The sequence below is a fragment of the Carcharodon carcharias genome, chromosome 26, assembly GCF_017639515.1.
Source record: "Carcharodon carcharias isolate sCarCar2 chromosome 26, sCarCar2.pri, whole genome shotgun sequence".
NCBI classification, from domain to species: Eukaryota; Metazoa; Chordata; class Chondrichthyes; order Lamniformes; family Lamnidae; genus Carcharodon; species Carcharodon carcharias.
The window spans coordinates 28,958,069-28,979,380 of record NC_054492.1 but is presented as its reverse complement, the minus strand read 5'-3'; the positions used below and the strand labels follow the sequence as shown (position 1 = coordinate 28,979,380).

Here is a 21,312-nt window from a genome sequence, read left to right as displayed (position 1 = left end):
CTTTTTGTTTTCTCTTCCCCACCTCCCCCCTTTCAAAATAGGAGTCAAAGGACAGAAGAGGAAACGAGATCCTGAAGATGAAGGCGAGGAAGATGATTAAATAAATTTCAGATGTTAACCTACTGTGATTGTTTTTACCTGTTTTCTCTCCCCCCTGCCCCAAATTCCGCACCCCCCCCTCCCCCCCCATGTTGCTATGGGAACGATGAGTTGGAAGAAAGCTCCCGTTACTGCTGCTCTGAGATGTTCGATTTTGTTGGGTTTTTTTTTTCTGTTGTGAATTTGGATGAGTTACAAAATGGGTAGGGCCCAAAACTCTGTAATATCATCTCCTTTTTAAAAAGAAAAATATAGTGGGTGGCTGGAGCAGCTATGATAAATCATATCCCAAATCATTTCCACAGCAACATATACCAAATAGCATATTCTAAAGAAAACAAAAAGAGGGTGTGCTTGTATTGTGCAGAAAATGGCTGCCAGTTTTGGAAACTGAAGCTGGTTTTTTTTAATTCCCCTTCTCACACCCTGCCCCCCGCCCCCCCCACCCGGCTTTCGTAGGCGTGAGTAAAGTTTTCTGTAAATAGTGACCAAAACTCACTCGTTCTTTTCCACCATTTCCCTCACCCGCCCCCATTCATAGCCCAAATTCTGAAAATGGCACCCATTTGAGTCATAGTCCTAATCGATGATTGATAGTGTAATACACAGTTGTAATAAAAAAAAAAATTAAGTTTCAACTCTGTTTCCCGGCACCCGTGTACTACTTTTTGGTCTGTAAAATATAATCTGAATACCATAGAGGGGAAGAAATACCTGCATTTATTTCCCCCTTGTGCTGTACACTTTGATGAATTTTTTTACAAGCCTCATTATGCAGAAGAATAAATATAGCATGTAGTGTTGAATGGGCATGTTTTCATACATTCGAGGGCATCATACTAATGCAGAATTGTATTTTCTTATCTTGGTGAAGTCAGTAAAATTGACTTGGGGTGGGAAAAAAATGCCTAGTGAATGTACAGAGTTTTACTTTCATATCCGGGGTGACTGTATTCCTAGTTGATATTTCATCTGTACAAAAGATCACCGCAGTTTTTTCTCAGCAAAGCCAAACCTTTAGTTTTGTGTCTGTTTTTTGTCATTCAACAGTTTCAATAAATCCTTTTTTTTTATATACAATTTTTTGTGACTTCTTAACAGAGTTAACAATCTGGAATGCATTGTCTGAAAGGATGGTGAAAGCAGATTCAGTGGTAGCTTCCAAAAGGGAATTGGACAAATGCTCGGAATGCAGAAAGAGATGAGGGGGTGGGGGCGGGTGGGCTTTGACTAATTAAAAGGGCCAACATGGGTGCACAGTGGGTCAAATAGTGTCCTTCTTGGTTATATGCTTCAATGATACTGCACCAGTGACCTTTACCAACATTGGGGCCCTGCAGCCTGAGCCAAGTTACCGTACATGGGGCCGTTACTGTGAACGTCAGCTAGATTTGAGTCCCAAACTCTTCGTTCAGAAGCCCTACAGCTATCAGTCTTCAATTCCATCTGGGGCACCCGATTCCCCCACCGCCATCAACGCTTGATCTTTCGACATAAAGGTGCTCAATACTCGTGCAGCATAATTACTCATGATTGTACAAGCCTTTGTAATTGAACATCAAAAGTGCAAGGATAGTAATGGGAGCAGCAATTCTAGATTTAGACATTATTGCTCTGTTTCAGGCACTGACTTTGCAAACTGAATGGATACCTACTTCTAGGAGATTGAAACTGATGATTTCATTGAGGAAGTTGAGATCCGGAAATTAAGTTGGCGGTCTCGTTTGAGGAGCTACGGCTTGCATGCCCTGCTGCGGTTCAAGAAGGCAGCTCGCTGCCATCTTCAAGGGGCAAGTAGGGATGGCAAAAATGCTGGCCTAGCCAATGATGCCCACAAACAAATTATTTTTTTTTTTAAAAAGGTTTCTCTTGGGCAGGTTAGGTGGTTTTAGGAATTCTGTGAACTGGGACACAGTGACCCTACCCATAATATAAAAGCAGCTTTGACGAGATATTGAAGGATGTATATATGAAGCTTAAATGCACACTGTCAATAACTAGATTTGCATCAGTTTCTTTGCATTGGGTTTGTACACTTCTCCTAACTGTATTATCTTTGTTTTTAAATTCTGTATGTTCAATTATACACCTGCCCAACAGATTTCATGATATTTATGAGGGTGGGGAATGGATAAGATTGTGATGCATTTAGTTTTGTTGGCTGGCAGAATGGACCAATGTGTCTTGTCTTAAATGCCAGTGATGGATAAAACAAACATATGTTTAAAACTTTGAGCCATTCGTTGAGGTGCACACAGCCTGAATCTTCCATTTCAATAACAAATTGAAGCGTTAGGTTCCCTGTCCCTGGTAAAGAGCAATCAGATCCTTGAGTGTGACAGTGACAGTCAGTTTGGCCCCTTCTGTAGTCTCAGAATGCCAGAATTGTTACAGTGCAGGAGGAGGTCATTTGGCCAATTGTCTGCACCAGCTCTCCAAATAAGCAGTTTACGTGGTGTCATTCTCCCACCTTCTCCCCATTACCCTGCACGTCTTTCCTTTTCAAATAACAGTCTAATTTCCTTTTGAATGTCTGGACTGAACCTGCCCACACCCCACACTCAGGCAGTGCATTCAAGACCCAAACCACCTACTGCTTGGGGGGGGAAAAAAAACAGTCCTCATCGCTTTATTTCTTTTGCAAATTACTTTTGGATGTGTGCCCTCTTGTCACTGGCACATTGCTATGGTTCTGTAAATGCCAGTAGTTTGCCTCAGTAACCAATGTCCATGTATGAGTTTAAGACAATGAGGGAGAAAAAAAATTGCAGACATGGGCAAAGAGCAGGTGAGTCGGCCCAACTGGATTGTTCTTCAAAAAAGCTGGTGCAAACTCAATGGGTGTAATGGCCTCCTGTGTCGTACTATTCTATGGTGGATTAAGCAATTGAGGATTTGGCAGGAGAGTCCTGTTCCTATTAATGCATGTACATCTCCAACATGGGTTCTTGAATGGTGCACATGAGTAGAATCATTCTTTTGTGCAGCATTGGAGGAATCCAAACTCACTTTCCCTTTCGGCACTGATTCTGTGCCGAATATCTTAGTACCTGCCCTTACTCGGATTTGGAATAGAGTGGAGGATCGGACCTGTGTGTTCTCACTTCCACGTGCTTTAGACCAACGCAATGACATGATTTGTAAGGGATTCAGTTGGGAGCATTGTCCTGTCTTGCTGTGCTATTGTAGGACTTCATGCCTGCAATTTTCCTGATGGTGATTCACTGACATGAGACATATTCCCTTGGGACAGAATCAGAGACTAGTGCACTACTTTACCTCTGTACCATCCTTCCAACAAAAACTCTAACCTTGCCCAGAAGTTCCATTATTAGTGTCATCCCCTGTTCTAAAGTCTTGCTCGGCTCTCGCACCAATTCCCGTTCTATAAATTCCTCGTTGACTCTCTAACTTAAGAGTGGAAGTTCTAAGGTTTCTGTTCAAACTCAGCAAAACATTTTGCCTGAATTACTTTGTACTCTGCAATTATATACTGTTACAAATGTGATGTTTATAAGATTGTTTTGGATCTATCTCTAATTTAGGGTCGAATGGAGAAATGAAGGGGATCATATGGCCTGTTCTGAATTCTGCCCAACAACAAACTTTGATGGCTTGGTTGTTAAAGGGGGCCCCAGATTGTTGTACTGGGAAGGAGGTGCAAGATGTTCTTACCTGTGGACAATGGCAAAGACACCAGTGAGACTGGATGGACTGTTGCCTCCAAGTCTCACGGAGGTGTCAAAAATATTAGATTTTGTAAACGATTATACTTTAAACTGTCTTATTTAATTCCAAGATAGAATGGTGATTGGGTTTAGAAGACAGTTAGTCATCATTTCTATCTGAACTTAGGGGGGCATGGGTGTGTAGTGGTAATGTCACAGGACTGATAATCTAGAGACCCGAGGCTCATGTTCTGGGGACATGGGTTTAAATCCCACCCCAGCTGCTCATAGAATTCAAATTCTGTTAATCTGCAATATAAAGCAAGTGACCATAACATCACATCATTATCACGATTGTTGTAAAAACCCATGGCCTTTAGGGAAGAAAATCTTACCTGGCCTGGCCTGGCCTATGTATGATTCTAGATCCTGAGAAATGTGGTTGATTCTTAATGGCCCTCTAATGGTTAAGCAAGCTACTCGGGTCAAGGGCAATTAGAGAGGGGCAACAAATGCAGGCCTTGCCAGGGACGCCCATATCCCACGACAGGATTTTTTTAAAAGGCTCACTGTTGCCATGGGGAACAGGCCATAGAAAACCATTGTAGAATTGGCTTAAAATACCCCTAAATCTCGGAGGTGTGCAAGAATCTGAGAGAGAGGTGGAGGCAACCAGAGTGTTGTTCACTGCCGAAAGAGAGTGAGAGCTTGTGCTCAGATTGAAGAGACCAAGTTTGTGAGTTTTTAAACCAAGCTGGAAGATTTGTGTAGCTTTGGCTAGAGGGAAGAATCTCCAGGGTAACCCTCACTGTGAAAGTAAGCTTGGGGATTAGAAGTTAACCAGCTGGAAAAAGAAGCAAGGCATCGGGAGCTGAGAATAGCTTTGGACTGCTTTCTGGAGAATTAAGTATCCACTTCAGGAACAGACTATAACCATGGAGGGGGATTTTCTGATAACTTAAGTTCAATGGGGAAATTTTTCTGTAGTTAAAAGTATAAGTTGCTTCCTGAAGCCTGGTCACTGTTGCTTTCAGTTTGTTGCAGTAAAAGTCTGAAAACTTGAAATCTTGTGTGATCCTTCCAGTCAGTCACTGCAAATTCAAATAAGTCTTAGAAAGGCATCAGTCTCTGTGGGGATTGTAACAATCCCAAATTCCTCTAAATCTCTACATATCTCCCCAACATCAAAATTCCATCTTCAGCTTTTGGTTGTCTCAACATTCCCAGACCCTGCTGTGTCCATTCACCCCCTGTTTAAACAAGAGGTCAATTGGCTTCAGTTTCTGTATAAGATGCAATGGGGAAAAGGCTTCCTCCTGTGTTGTATTATTCTGAGCACCATCTTTAGATTGGATTCTGGTATTTTCCAGGATTTGTACAAGCGTGTGGGGCATCATTGTGATTCCCAGGGGTGACATAAGGGTTGCGTAATTCTGAGAGGCCGGATCCTGATCAGATTCCAGTAAAAGGACGTGAAAATTTGAGATTCGCTGATGAGCACAATTAAGATGGTTTAATTTTCTGCTAGTTTGTTAGATTAAATGGATAGCTTGTCTTAACATTTTTTTTCTTAAAACTCACATTTGTTTCAGGTAAAGGAAAGTGAATCACAGGCGATTAGACAAGCAAAATACTGTTGATGCTGGAACTCTGAAATAAAAACAAACTTCTGGAAATACTTCACAGGCCTTGCAGCACCTGTAGGGAGAGAAACAGCTAACCTTAAAAGTGTTGCGATGAAAGGTTCTCTCTCCACAGATGCTGCCAGACCTGTGGAGTGTTTCCAGAAGTTAGAGTGAGTCTCTCTTGGGCAGTAGTCCCAGTCTTTGAGTCCTGAATGATCTTACAATGCTTTGCTGAGCCCTGTGATAGACTGACTTTAGGACTGCAGATACTGTTTCCAGCAAGAGTAAGAGTATGTCTCTGGTTTCTCAGAACAAGAGGGAGGGAGAGAAATTGATAAGGAATACAATATCCTCTGAGGCAGGAGTGAAATCTTATAGCTTCATGGTTCAATTCCTTCTCCCCTTGGGTAAGGGAAGTGAATTAGAGTATGTGAGGGTGTGTAAGAGAATGACTGAGTGAGTAAATATGAGAGTAATAGCTCAAATTCCCTACCGAACCCCCTTCACACCTCTCTTCCTTTTAAGATGCTCCTTTAAAACCTCTTTGATCAAACTTTTGGCTTTCTCCCTGAATATCACCTTATGTGGCTTGATGTCTAATTTTGCTTTATATTGCTCATATAAAGCACCTTTAGATCTTTAATCAAAGGCACCATATAAATGAAAGTTTTTATTATAACCACTGAAGAGAGAATTGAGTGACAGTGGGATTCAGGAAGAGTAAGCAACTGACTGTGTCAGAGATGACTGGGTCGTCGGTAGATTCCTCATTCGAGAATGCCCAAGCTGTAAATGACTTCATCGTCTTCTATGAGCTCTCTCATGACTGAAGAGTCCGATGTAAGATCAGCATTGACGCCTACAGAGCTGGCAGTTCATGTTGGTGCTAGAGGGAGTTTCTGCAGCCGTGCCAACTCTGGCCTTTCTCTAGGCATGTCGCACACTGAGTTTGGTAATAGATGATCCTCAAAACATGCTGAACTGAATTTCAGCGCTTGCCTCCATGAGGGCCAGTTGGCTGCTGTGTTTTCCCCAAAAAAGGTGGTGTGCAATGCAAAAGTTTGTAAGGTTCTTTTTTAGGATGTCCTGTCATTTGTACAGACCGCCTTGATATTGGTTACCCTGAGAGTTCCCCATAGAAGATGTGCTTGGGGATTCTGTAGTCATCCATGTGGGAGACATGGCCTGACCATCTAAGTTGAGTTTTCTGGAGGGTGGGTCTCCATGCTTTTGAGCCCAGCACAATGAAGGACCTCATTATTTGTGACCTTGTCTGTCATTGAATTCCCACAATGGGCTTCGGGTGTCTTTGGTGCCTGCAGCAGACCCAAGACTGCACCATATAGCAGAGTGGCAAGGATAATGGCTTGGTAGAGTTGGATTTTATACATACTTTTTATCTAGTTTTAAGGTAGAGATAAGACTGAGTTGAGAGTTTTAGTGAATCTGGGAGGAGAGTGAGTCAGTGAGTGATGATATAAGTGGTAATTCTGGGGAGACAACATAGCTTATAATTTCCAACCTCAGCACTCACCTATCCCTTTCACCATCCCGCAGTCGTGGCAGAGTTGGGAGAAGCAGTGGGCAAAATTCAATTCTTATGAACTGTAAGTACCTCCCAAGAACTCATTCAAGATTCCAGTGCAGCTAAAGAGTACAAAGCTCATTTTGTGTTGTATGGCTTGTACTCAAGGAACATTGGCATTGGAAGACCTATATAATTGATTGTAATTTACTCCTGTTATCTATCACTTATCATTTTGGCACTTCACCTGTTGTAAACATGTCTTTTCACAATAGTACCTGAGTGAATTTGGTGTCAGATTAAGTAGATCGTCTAGCAGCATTGTCTAGTAAAATAGAGGAGACCCCAAACTAATGTAAAATGCATGAATTCTCCACAAGCTGAATAGCTCCCCTGGAGAATTCATGAATAGCACAAAAAAGTCTGGGATGTGTAACAAAGACCTGCGTTTATATAGCATTTTTCACAGCTAATGTGTCTTTTGAATTGTCTTTTGTATCTTTTAATGCCTTTATTAACATTTTTACTGAGGTCCTCAGCCTCTCCCAAAAATCTAGGCTTGGACTTGATATTTTTGTTCGGAGCTGGGAACCTGAACTGAATTTGGAATGTGTGGTCTGAACGTATGCAGGTTCCTCGTCTCCCAGGATGCATCTGTAATGTTCAGCCAGCTCAACGAACAGGAAGCTCTTCTTTAGCTCCTAGTCATTTTCAGACAATTTTGAAAACCAGAAGACAAATTTCCAAAGCTTTTCCTTAGGTAAAATTTACCTAGAAATTAGGATGGAGGAATTGCTCTTGTGAAATCACACATTTGTAGCTTTTGTTCTGTTTTCTAAATTTTATTAAAATTATTAAATGGAGAGAAAGTGCATCTTTCTCTGATTAATGTTCCTTAAATTCCCAAAAGAAATGCAAGTTGGATTTGGAAGTCCATCAATATCACTTGTGTATTGATGACAGAAAGGGTTAATTCTAATTGAATACGCTGGTGAGAGAGGGATTCTAATTGCTAATGAGGTGGGAGTGGGGTAGGAAGAGAGAAAAAGAAAGGTGTTTTTGTCATTATAATTTGATTAAATAAAGGTTCCATTCTGAATGCCGGAAAGCTCCTGAGGTAGGAGAGTGGAATAGGAATTGGTTAGAAGTGATGGTTTCTCAGCATCTACCCTTGAGGCCTCAAGTGAGGGAGGGTTAAAGTTAAGATGACTGATACTGGAGCCAAGGGAAAGGATAAAGTGCTCTAGTGAGTAGTTCAGGAGGTAGTGAGGCAAGGGGGTGTGATGGGTTTAAGGGTGTGGGAGGAAGCAGTAATGTATGTATTGGGTGTGAAGCCTCTGAGAACCACTTTTCTCCTACATTCCAAATGTAACCTGGGGCCATTGTTGGCTCAATTTCCTGTCACGGCACATCTCACCTGCTAAGAAAACAGAAGCAGGAATAGTTCAGGAGATGAAAGTAGCAGATATGAGCAACACAAAGGCATCAGAGATAGGTTAGAAAGTGATTATATCTTCTGATTTTCTGAGTTACAGGAGATAAGCTATTTATGTGTTTGATTGTAAACTGCTATATAAACATTTCGTATGGAGACTTTCTTGTTAACATGTCTATGTTTGCATTTCATTGTGTCAGTAGGTAGTGTTCGAATGGAAGCTTCTTGCTCTTCAGGTACCATGCCCTAAGAAAGCATTGGTGACCATGGACTTCCATGTTAATCTTGCTCTGGGAGTTTCGGTATTATTTAATGTGGAGTAGAGCTTCTGTTTAGTTGCACCGTATTTTCCCCACCCAAAATAGGTACGATATATGAAAGATTGTGGAATTTTATGCACAAATTACATTTGGTGCAAATTGAGTTTCTGAGATTTTTAGCACTAGTTTAGCAAATATTGTGTTAAAAGTTGACCCCACCCTTAAAACCATCGTGTTTGTGTTGTGTCTAAAAGAGTGGTCGTATTTAATCCCACACTTTCTGTTTTTTGTCCGTAACCCTGTAAGTTCCTCATCCTCGAGAACTTGTCCAACTCCTTTATATTTATGGGAACGGCTTCTGCTGTCCTCTCAGGTAAAGCATTCCAGATCCCAACAGTTTTGAGTGGAAAATTTTCTCTTCGCCCTCTCTCTAGATCAGCTACCACTCACCATCCTGACTTGGAACAATATCGCCATTTCTTCACTGTCGCTGGGTCAAAATCCTGGGACTCCCTCCCTAACAGCACTGTAGGTGCACCTACACCACATGGACTGCAGCAATTCAAGGAGGCAGCTCACCAAGGGCAATTAGGGAAGAGCAATAAATGCTGAACTAGCCAGCGACTACATTCCATGAACGAATAAAAAAAAATTATGGCCTCTGGTTATTAACCCACTTGCCAGAAAAAAATAGTTTTTCTCCATCGACTCTATCAAAACCTCATCTTAAATCTCTATTAGGTCACCTCTTAACCTTCTGTAGTCCAAAGAGAACAACCCTAATTTTTTTCAACCTCTCCTCACAGTAAGACGTCCCATGTATATTTCAATCACTTGTTTGTTGCGGCTCAGTGTACATCTTACAATTAGAAACAGAGGCCATACCAAGTCTGCTGTTTGGGGTGAGGGGGGGCTTTCTCTTCAGCAAGCACTATGTTGCATTCTGTGAGATCATGAGACTAGTCATGCCCCTAGTCAGCTCCTGGACTGCTGTCCAGAAAGGTTGGATGGGTAATGGATGGGAATTCTTAAGGGCTACATTTTCCCCACAACCTCAAGCCAAAAATGTGACCTACCCCTGACCGAATGGAATGAGAGAAAGAGAAGCGAAAACATGAGGGAAAAAATAGCAAAGGTATTGAGAATAGGTAAGAGAGATCATCCTCTCAGACTTGCTGAGTACACTATAGTTCAGCTGCTAGTAAAGCATTAATCAGTCTAACCCAGACCATTATTTCCAATGATCAAGAGGACCAGATAAGCATACATGTGAATTACCTGGAAAAACTCAGCAGGTCTGGCAGCATCGGCGGAGAAGAAAAGAGTTGACGTTTCGAGTCCTCATGACCCTTCGACAGAACTGAGTGAATCTTAGGGACGGGGGTGAAATATAAGCTGGTTTAAGGTGGGGGTGATGGTGTGGTTGTAGGGACAAGCAAGCAGTGATAGGAGCAGATAATCAAAAAATGTCACAGACAAAAGAACAAAAGAACACAGGCGTTGAAGGTGGTGATATTATCTAAATTATAGTGCTAATTAAGATGGTAGGGCACTCAAGGTACAGTTCTAGTGGGGGTGGGGTGGAAAGGCTAGCAGGGCATAAAAGGTTTAAAAATAATGGAAATAGGTGGGAAAAGAAAAATCTATATAAATTATTGGAAAAAACAAAAGGAAGGGGGAAGAAACAGAAAGGGGCTGGGGGATGGAGGAGGGAGTTCAAGATCTAAAGTTGTTGAATTCAATATTCAGTCCGGAAGGCTGTAAAGTGCTTAGTCGGAAGATGAGGTGCTGTTCCTCCAGTTTGCATTGGGCTTCACTGGAACAATGCAGCAAGCCAAGGACAGACATGTGGGCAAGAGAGCAGGGTGGAGTGTTAAAGTGGCAAGGGACAGGGAGGTTTAGGTCATTCTTGCAGACAGACCGCAGGTGTTCTACAAAGCAGTCGCCCAGTTTACGTTTGGTCTCTCCAGTGTAGAGGAGACTGCATTGGGAGCAACGAATGCAGTAGACTAAGTTGGGGGAAATGCAAGTGAAATGCTGCTTCACTTGAAAGGAATGTTTGGGCCCTTGGACGGTGAGGAGAGAGGAAGTGAAGGGGCAGGTGTTGCATCTTTTGCGTGGGCATGGGGAGGTGCCATAGGTGGGGGTTGAGGAGTAGGGAGTGATGGAGGAGTGGACCTGGGTGTCCCAGAGGGAATGATCCCTACGGAATGCCGCCAGAAGGGGTGAAGAGAAGATGTGTTTGGTGGAGGCATCATGCTGGAGTTGGCGGAAATGGCGGAGGATGATCCTCTGAATGTGGAGGCTGGTGGGGTGATAAGTGAAGACAAGGGGGACCCTATCATGTTTCTGGGAGGGAGGAGAAGGCGTGAGGGCGGATGCACGGGAGATGGGCTGGATACGGTTGAGGGCCCTGTCAACGACCGTGGGTGGAAAACCTCGGTTAAGGAAGAAGGAGCATCATCAGAACAGATGCGAAGGAACTGAGAGAATGGAATGGAGTCCTTACAGGAATTGGGGTGTGAGGAGCTGTAGTCGAGGTAGCTGTGGGAGTCGGTAGGCTTGTAATGGATATTGGTGGACAGTCTATCACCAGAGATTGAGTCAGAGAGGTCAAGGAAGGGAAGGGAAGTGTCAGAGATGGACCATGTGAAAATGATGGAGGGGTGGAGATTGGAAGCAAAATGAATAAATTTTTCCAAGTCCCGTCGAGAGCATGAAGCAGCACCGAAGTAATCATCGACGTACTGGAGAAAGAGTTGTGGAAGGGGGCCGGAGTAGGACTGGAACAAGGAATGTTCCACATACCCCATAAAGAGACAGGCATAGCTAGGGCCCATGCAGGTACCCATAGCCACACCTTTTATTTGGAGGAAGTGAGAGGAGTTGAAGGAGAAATTGTTCAGTGTGAGAACAAGTTCAGCCAGACGGAGGAGAGTAGTGGTGGATGGGGATTGTTTGGGCCTCTATTCGAGGAAGAAGCTAAGGGCCCTCAGACCATCCTGGTGGGGGATGGAGGTATAGAGGGATTGGATGTCCATGGTGAAGAGGAAGCGGTTGGGGCCAGGGAACTGGAAATTGTTGATGTAACGTTAGGTGTCAGAGGAATCACGGATGGAGGTGGGAAGGGACTGGACAAGGGGAGAGAGAAGGGAGTCAAGAAAACGAGAAATGAGTTCCGTGGGGCAGGAGCAAGCTGACATGATCGGTCTGCCGGGACAGTTCTGTTTGTGGATTTTGGGTAGGAGGTAGAAGCGGGCCGTCCGAGGTTGGACGACTATCAGGTTGGAAGCTGTGGGAGGAAGATCTCCAGAGGAGATGAGGTCAGTGACAGTCCTGGAAACAATGGCTTGATGTTCAGTGGTGGGGTCATGGTCCAGGGAGAGGTAGGAGGAAGACACTTGCAGACACTTCCTCCTACCTCTCCCTGGACCATGACCCCACCACTGAACATCAAGCCATTGTCCCCTTGTCCTCACTTATCACCCCACCAGCCTTAGTCTACTGCATTCGTTGCTCCCAGTGCAGTCTCCTCTACATTGAAGAGACCAAACGTAAACTGGGCAACCACTTTGCAGAACATCTGCGGTCTGTCCCAAACCTCCCTGTCGCTTGCCGTTTTAACACTCCACCCTGCTCTCTTGCCCACATGTCTGTCCTTGGCTTGCTGCATTGTTCCAGTGATGCCCAATGCAAACTGGAGGAACAGCACCTCATCTTCCGACTGGGCACTTTACAGCCTTCCGGACTGAATATTGAATTCAACAACTTTAGATCCTGAACTCCCTCCTCCATCCCCACCCCCTTTCTGTTTCTTCCCCCTTCCTTTTGTTTTTTCCAATAATTTATATAGATTTTTCTTTTCCCACCTATTTCCATTATTTTTAAATTTTTTATGCCCTGCTAGCATTTCCACCCCACCCCCACCAGAGCCCTACCATCTTAATTAGCACTATCATCTAGATAATATCACCATCTTCAATGCCTCTGTGTTCTTTTGTTCTTTTGTCTGTGACATCTTTTGATTATCTGCTCCTATCACCACTTGCTCGTCCCAACAACCACACCACACCGGCGCCTCTCCACCGCCACTTCTCCCCACCCCCCCCCACCCACCCTAAACCAGCTTATATTTCACCCCCTTCCCTAAGATTCACTCAGTTCTGTTGAAGGGTCATGAGGACTCGAAACGTCAACTCTTTTCTTCTCCGCCGATGCTACCAGACCTGCTGAATTTTTCCAGCTAATTCTGTTTTTGTTTTGGATTTCCAGCATCCGCAGTTTTTTGTTTTTCTCGACAAGTATGATAATGTCAAGTGAAGTATGATTATGTAACAGGGTCATGTGATAAATTTCTGCATGGTTCTAGATACTCAATTTTAATCACCCTACATTAGCAGCCATACCTTCATTGCTGAGGCCCTAAACTTTGTAATTCCTTCCCTAAACTTCTCCAGCTCTATCTCTCTCCTCCTTTAAACCTACCTCATTTTATAGTGGCTTTAATGTAGTAAAACATCCTGAGGCCCCCAGCATCACAGATGCCAGTCTTTAACAAATTTGACCGACACCTTGTGATATCAAGAAACAGCTGAAGGCACTGGATACTGCAAAGGCTATGGGCCCTGACAATATTCCAGCAATAGTACTGAAGACTTGTGCTCCAGAACTTGCTGCACCCCAGCCAAGCTGTTCCAGAACAGCTACAACACTGGCATCTACCCGGCTATGTGGAAAATTGCCCAGTTATGGCCTGTACACAAAAAACAGAACAAACCCAAACCAGCCAATTTCTGCCCCCTCAGTATACTTTGATCATCTGCAAAGTGCTAGAAGGGGAGGTTGAAGTCCTATCAAGCAGATTTTACTCAGAAATAACCTGCTCACTGACTCTCAGTTTGGGCTCTGCCAGGGCCACTCAGAACCTGACCTCATTACAGCCGTAGTCCAACCTTGGATAAAAGAGCTGAACTCCAGTGGTGAAGGGAGAGTGACTGCCATTGTCATTAAGGAAGCATATTACCAAGGGTGGCATCAAAGAGCCCTAGCAAAACTGGAGTCAATGGGAATCAGGGGGAAAACTCTCCATTGGTTGGAGTCATCCCCGGTACAAAGGAGGATGGTTGTGGTTGTTGGAGGTCAATCATCTCAATCACGGACATCACTGCAGGAGTCCCCCAGGTTAGTGTCCTCAGCCCAATCATCTTCAGCTGCTTCATCAACGACCTTCCATTCATCGGAAGGTTAGAGTGGGGATGTTCACTGATGATTGCACAATGTTCAGAACCATTCACAACTCTTCAGGTACTGAATCAGTCCATGTTCAAATGCAGCAAGACCTGGACAATATTCAGACAAAGGCTGACAAGTGGCAGGTAACATTCGTTCCACACAAATGCCAGGCAATGACCATCGCCAACAAGAGAGAATCCAACCATCTCCCTTTGAAATTCAATAGCATTACCATCACTGAATCCCCCACTATCAACATCCTGGGGGTTACTATTGACCAGAAACTGAACTGGACTAGCCAAATAAATACGGTGGTTACAAGAGCAGGTCAGAAGTTGGGAATTCTGTGGTGAGGAACTCACCTCCTGACTCCCAAAGCCTGTCCACCATTTACAAGGCACAAGTCAGGAATATGATGGAATGCTCCCCACTTGCCTGGATGAGTGCATCTCTGACAAAACTCAAGGAGTTTGACACTGTCCAGGACAAAGCAGCCCACTTGATTGGCACCACATCCACAAACATTCCCTCTCTCCACCATCAGCACACAGTGGCTGCAGTGTGTACCATTTACAAGATGCATTATAGGAACTCATCAAAGCTCCGTCAACAACACCTTCTAAACCCACGACCCCCAACCAGCTAAAAGGACAAGGGCAGCAGACACATGGGAACACCACCACCTGGAAATTCCCTCCTGACTTGGAAATATATCGCTGTTCCTTCACTGTCACTGGGTCAAAATCGTGGAATCCCTCCCTAACAGCACTGTGGGTGTACCTACACCACATAGGCTGCAGTAGTTTAAGAAGGCAGCTCACCACCATCTTCTCAAGGGCAATTAGGGATGGGCAGTAAATGCTGGCCCAGCCAGCAACACTTACGCCCCGTGAAAGAATTTTTAAAAAGCACTTGGTCATCTACCCTAATATCCACTTATGTGGCTTTAGTGTCAAAATTTATTTGAAAATGCTCCTATGGAGCATCTTGGGATATTTTACTGTGACAAAGCTGCTATAAAAATGGATGCTTTAATTGCATAAAAACTGGGTTAGGCAAAAAAAAAATAATGGTTCCAGAAAGTTGCATGCTTAATAAGAAAAGGTGTTGTGATATGGCATGCCGGTGAGTACAGGCCAGTGTTTTAATTCCTGTTTTAAGTTCATCTTCAATGTCCTATGTCACTATTTGACCTGCACTGTTGCTCAGTCAGGTGGAACCAGCTTCCACCAACCATCGCCAGCAGAGGCATTTTGAGTTTGATTCTGACATGGTCCAAGCTGCTTTTTGAGCCTTTTTATGGGTGGTTCCTGCATTCACCCAGCAGAGGGTGCAGGTATCTGTACTTCACCTTTGGAGGATGTTGCTCCATGAGCAGAGGGCACTATCATCTTTTACTCAATTTTACACTGTTGCACAGTCCCATTACAGGCATGACCCACTTCGACCATTAAGCCGAAATGAAATTTTTCTCTTTTTAAATAATTTTCTAAAGAACGTATCGAACATGGAGCAGGAGTAGGCCATTCGGCCCCTCGAGCCTGCTCCACCATTCAATAAGATCAAGGCTGATCTGATTGTAACCTCAGATCTGCCTCCCACCTGCCCCGGTAACATATCATCCCCTTGCTTACCAGGAATCTATCCATCTCTGCTTAAGAATATTCAAAGACTCTGCGTCCACTACCTTTTCAGGAAGAGAGAAAGAATTTCACCTCATCTCTTTTTCAAATGGGCGACCCCTTATTTTTAACAGTGACCCCTGGTTCTAGATTCTCCCACAAGAGGAAACATTCTCTCCACATCCAATCCACCCTATCAAGACCCCTCAGAATCTTACATGTTTCGATCAAAAACATAGAGAACATATCCTGATCAGAGCCAGAATATACTTTGAACACTGCAAAGCAGCACATGTGATGTAACACCAGTCTGATCACAGTTGCATTCATCCACATTTCCAAAATGTTGTTATAACCAGAGTGATCCGAATTATTTATCTTTCCTTCCTACTGAGGTGCTGATTTGTGCTAGAGGATTGTTCCACAGTCTCTCCTGTACCATAAACCTCAACTGATTGTTATCTTTACTGGGGAAGCTCAGCTGGATTTCTTCTGTCTGATCAGCCTAGGAAGAGTGTGTCTGTGTAGACATTAGGTGGGGTCAAACTCCAGCTTGATGGTATTGCCCTACATGATAGGTTAGATTAGTTATTCTCTTTCATTCATTCCAGCCAGTATTTATTACCCATCCCTAATTGCCCCTTATTAAGGGGGCATTCAAGAGTCAGCCACACTGCTGGGGGTCTGGACCCTAATGGGCATTAGTAAACCAGGTGGGTTTTTACAACAATGGTTTCATGGTCATCATCAGACTTTTAATTCAGATTTTTATTGAATTCAAATTTCACCATCTGCTGTGGTGGGATTTGAACACAGGTCCCCAGAGTATTACCCTGGGTCACTGGCAACACCACTATGCCACCACCACCTGCCTACAAAGGGCAAGCTAGAACAGTGAGTATGTTTCTAAGAGATCATTGATGTCCACAGAACCTTTTTCCAGGATGAGTGACCATATACGTGAGGGAAGTAACAAGAGGGAAAGTTGGATTCACCACCTTAAACATACACTCCCTTCCCCCTCGACACACAGTAGCAGCAGTGTGTACCATCTACAAGATGCACAGCAGCAACTCACCAAGCCTCATTTGCCTGCACTTTCCCAATCCGTGACCTCTACCATTTAGAAGGATAAGGACAACGGAAGCGTGGAAACACGACCACATGCAAGTTCCCTCGAAGCCACACACCATCCTAACTTGGAAATATATTGCTGTTCCTTCACTGTCACTGGATCAAAATCTTGGAACTCCCTTCCTAACAGCACTGTGGGTGTACCTACACCATGGACTGCAGAGGTTCAAGTAGGCAGCTCACCACCACCTTCTCAAGGGAAATTAGGGATGGGCAATAAATGCTGGTCTGGCTGGCAATGCCGACATCCCATGAAAGAGTAAATAATAACTTTGGCCCAATAAATGTTGTTAACACATTTACTGGATAATGATTTAATGAAATTTTTGTGTTTGCACATCATAAATATCTGTTGACTTTCTTCCTCATTGGTTTACATCTTTATATTTGTATGCTTTTTTTAAATTGTTTTTTCACTGGTCACAAAGGAAAGATGAAGATGATATTCAGCCCATCTTATTCATCCTTCCTGAAAAGGTTTGATTCCCATGTTGCACCTTCTAACTGTCTCTTGAATGCCTCCAGAGTTTTTGCTTCCACTACCTTACAGTTGTTCCAAATATTGATCAACCTGCGTGAAGAAATACTTTCCCAAGTTCCATATCCTACAAAACCTTCTCCTTAAACAAAAAGATTTAGGCTCATGCTCCACTGCATTGGTAGTGCTGCATTAGATTTCAGATGAGACATTAAACTGAGCCCTCTCCCTGTTGCCCATATAAAATCAATGATAATTTGCCTTGCAAGTTGCGGGTAGGGGAGGTGAGATGGCATTGTGGCTAGACTAGTAATCCAGCAACCCAAGGTAATGCTCTGGGGACCCAGGTTCAAATCCTGCCATGGCTGATGGTAGAATTTGAATTCAATAAAAGTCTGGAAGTAAAAGTCATGAAACCATTGTCAACTGTTGTAAAAGCACATCTGGTTTTGGTTCATTAATGCCCTTTAGAGGGGCCCTTCCTTCATTTAGGGAAGGAAATCTGCTGTCCTTACCTGGTCTGGCCTACATGTGACTCCAGAACCACAGCAATATGGTTGATTCTTAAATGGCCCAGCAAGCCACTCAGTTGTACCAATCAGCTGCAAAGTCTAAAAAGGAGCCCATCAAACTCCCTTCCTACACCACATGGTTCAAGAAGGCAGCTCTCCACCACCTTCTCAAGGGCAGCTAGGAATGGGCAGTAAGTGTTGGCCCAGCCAGCAAAGCCCACATCCTGTGAATGAATTTCTAACAAGTGCAAGATGGAAATAAAGCACTGGCCCTCTATTGGGGAGCTGGCTGCCTTCTTAACAAACCAGGATTGCAAAAATTAACTGTGTAAATATTGAGGAGAGAGTTAGAGAGGATGAATTCAACATAAAATCAGGCACAGAAAGAGAAATAGAGAGGGCAAAAAAGATTGGATGAAGAAAGAGAGAAAACGTTTTTTAAAAACTTCTAGATCTCTGGCAATTAAAGCAAGAATGAATGAGATTCCACACTTAGTTAATTATCAGTGCCAGAGAGGTTGACTGGGAGTAAATGTTAATCCTTATCTCATCTTCAAAGTTGAAATGACTTGATTTTGTTTTCTGTGGCAAGTTTACCTTGTATCTGCTAGGTAAGTACGGGAAATCTGCCCAATGCCATTGATTGGCAAGTGAGACAGTAAGAGGGGGTTCACGAGAAGCCAACAGCTATCACCAACTTCTAGATGCCTGTGTTTAATCACACATCTGCCCTTGTGTGAAGTTGCTGTGACGTTTGCAGTGAGCGCTATTATCCTTGCCTTATATTGACAGCAATATTTGGGCCTTTATTAGATTTCCATGACTACTTCTTCCTGACATGTTAATACAGCAGAGAACCTTTGGCTATCCAGCTTCTAAATTATTTGCTTACTAAAAATTATTGAGTTCTTTTTCTTAAGAGTTTGGAAAGCGAAGTGGAAGATGCAAGTATTACTCTTGCCTTTCCAGTTATGGATTTAAACAGAAGAGTGAGTGGCTACCGTAAGCACATCTCTCAAACATCCTCTTTTAACCATGATGTTCTGATATTGAACATTGTCACTTGGGAAAAACTGTGCTGAATCTCAACATGACAAATGCAGAAAACCACAGTCTTGCTGTAGGCACTGTCAAGCTGGCATCATATCAATGTAACAAGCGAATATTGTCTGCAGATATAATTAATCACAAAATTCAAAGGGACTTTACAAAACAAGCTCTTTTAATGCATAGCAGCTCCAATAATTTGATTTCAGGTTTCAATTAAGATTGAAGAGAAATACCTGAAAAGAAATAATGTGCAGGGCTCTGCAGAAAGAACAGGGGAGTGGAACTGCTTGGATATCAACAACCATTAACTGAAACTGAATTGGACCAGCCGTATAAATACTGTACCTACAAGAGCACATCAGAGGCTGGGAATTCTGCAGCGAGTAACTCATCCCCTGACTCCCCAAAGCCTGTCCACAATCTACAAGGCACAAGTCAGGATGCAATGGAATACTCTCCACTTGCCTGGATGAGTGCAGCTCCAACAGGACCCGAAGCCTGACACAATCTAGGGCAAAACAGCTTGTTGGATGAGCATCCTATCTACCATCTTAAACATCACTCCACCACTGGTGCACAATGGCAGCAGTATGTAGCATCTACAAGATGCACTGCAGCAACTCACCAAGGTGAGTTTGACAGTACCTTCGAAACCCACGACCTCTACAACCTAGAAGGACAAGGGGAGCAGACGCAAGTGGAGAATATTCCATTGCATCTTGACTTGTGCCTTGTAGATGGTGGACAGGCTTTGGGGAGTCAGGGGATGAGTTACTTGCTGCAGGATTCCCAGCCTCTGATGTGCTCTTGTAGGTACAGTGGGAACACTACCACCTGCAAATTCTCCTCCAAGCCGCACACCACCCTAACTTGAGAATATATTGCCCTTCCTTCATTGTCGCTGGGTCAAGATCCTGGAACTCCCTCCTTAACAGCACTGTGGGTGCACCTACACCACAGGGACTGCAGCGGTTCAAGGAGGTGGCTCACTACCACTTTCTCAAGGGACAATTAGGGATGGACAACAATTCCTGGCCTAGCCAGTGATGCCCACATCCCATGAGAGATTTTTAAAAACTCTTTCAAAGAGCTAGCACCAGGCAAGATGGGCCTGCTCTGATGAAAGGTCATTGAACTGAAACATTAACTGTCTTTCTCTGCAGATGCTGCCTGACCTGCTGAGTATTTCCAGCACTTTCGTTTTTGTTTCAAACCTCCTTCGGTACTGTGTGATTCTGCAGTTCTCGGATGCCGGTTGGATGAGATCAGAACTGATGATGCCAGAACATCTTTAGTATATGAAAGTAGAGTCCAGCTTCCATTACAACACAAATGCGACATGGGTCTTCCTGAAAAGAAACTTGGCCAACCATCCTCTCACACATACAAAACATTATTCATCTCATTGGTCATTGTAGGAACTTCCTGATCATTAAGTGACTGCCCAGCATGTCTATATATCAGTTGCACTTCAGAGTAGTTAATTGTATATGAGGTGCTTTGATGCATTTCTTACAGGAGCAATCATAAGTCTCTAATTAACTGACAGTCTTTCTTTAACTATTGATAAGTTGCACAAATGAGTCATAATCGAACCTTTTGGAATAACATCTCACAGTAAGGACACAGAGCACACTGACAGATCGCATCATCTAAAACCAGCAAAATAAGTCCCATAACGTGATGACTGGGGGCATGATGGGTTTGCCCTCTCAGTTCTGGGATTTGGGTTTATATCTAACCCGGAAAGTCTCCAAAGTTCAAATATAGCCAGTCAGCATTCACTCCCCAGTCCTGTACATGTTGGTGGGGTACAGAGGGCCTACAGCACCACTGCAGCTGTGCCAGCCCAAAGTTAGAAAAGGAAGAAAGCAATAGAAAGAAAGAATTCCATTTCTATAGCACCTCAGGATGCTCCAAGTATGCTTTTTAGCCATGAGGTACTTTTTTTGAAGCAAAATTATTGCAACATAGGAAACCTGGCAACCAATTTGTGCACAGCAAGCTCCCACAAACAGCAATATGATAATGACAATAAAACCTGCGGTGTTGGTTGAGAAATGGATATTTTCCAGGACATACAAAGAACTCCCTTGTTTCCTTTCAGAACAGTGCCAAGGGACCTGTTATGTTCACCTGAGAGAGTGGATGGGGCCTTGATGTAACATCTCACCTGATAGACAGTGCCTTCTACAGTGTAGCACTCCTTCAATACTGCACTGAGAATGTCAGCCTGGATTTTAAGCTCAAGTTTATGAAATGGGGCTTGTGATCTGTTGTCTATGGTCTGTGGCAGGCTTCCATCTCACAAGATGATGGTTGTGCCATGGTTGTCAACTCTAAGCATCGCCTGGTGTGGCTCAGGAATCCCATCCTGCATGGCAGTCTCTGCATTTGCTGCAGAGAAAGACATTGGGCAAGAAAGTGAACGATTCGCCGGCTTCTGTTCTCTCTGGGCCCTCTTCTTGGCCAGCTGAGCTTTGTGTTTCTGCTCGTCTCTTCCAGTGCCCTTCAAACAGTCAGCCTCCAGAGGCCACGGCTGTCAGAGACTGTCTCTCAGTTGTCAATGTTCACCATCTTCATATCTCGCTTTCAGTTGTCCTTGTAGTGGAGGTATGGAAATTACAGGAGGTCATGACCCATTGGCCAGTTCACCACACAGAAGGTCTCTG

At 43.7% G+C, this 21,312-nt stretch overlaps 1 protein-coding gene across 1 annotated transcript in view; it reads left to right on the top strand.

The window, feature by feature from the left end:
• Nucleotides 1-1,174, top strand: part of anp32a (acidic (leucine-rich) nuclear phosphoprotein 32 family, member A) — a 34,531-nt gene extending 33,357 nt beyond the window's left edge. Inside the window, exon 7 of the mRNA XM_041174780.1 lies at nt 42-1,174. Coding sequence (XP_041030714.1) covers nt 42-100 — 59 coding nt within the window. The 3' untranslated portion in view covers nt 101-1,174. The remainder of the gene's footprint in view (nt 1-41) is intronic.
• Nucleotides 1,175-21,312: the final 20,138 nt, after the last annotated feature.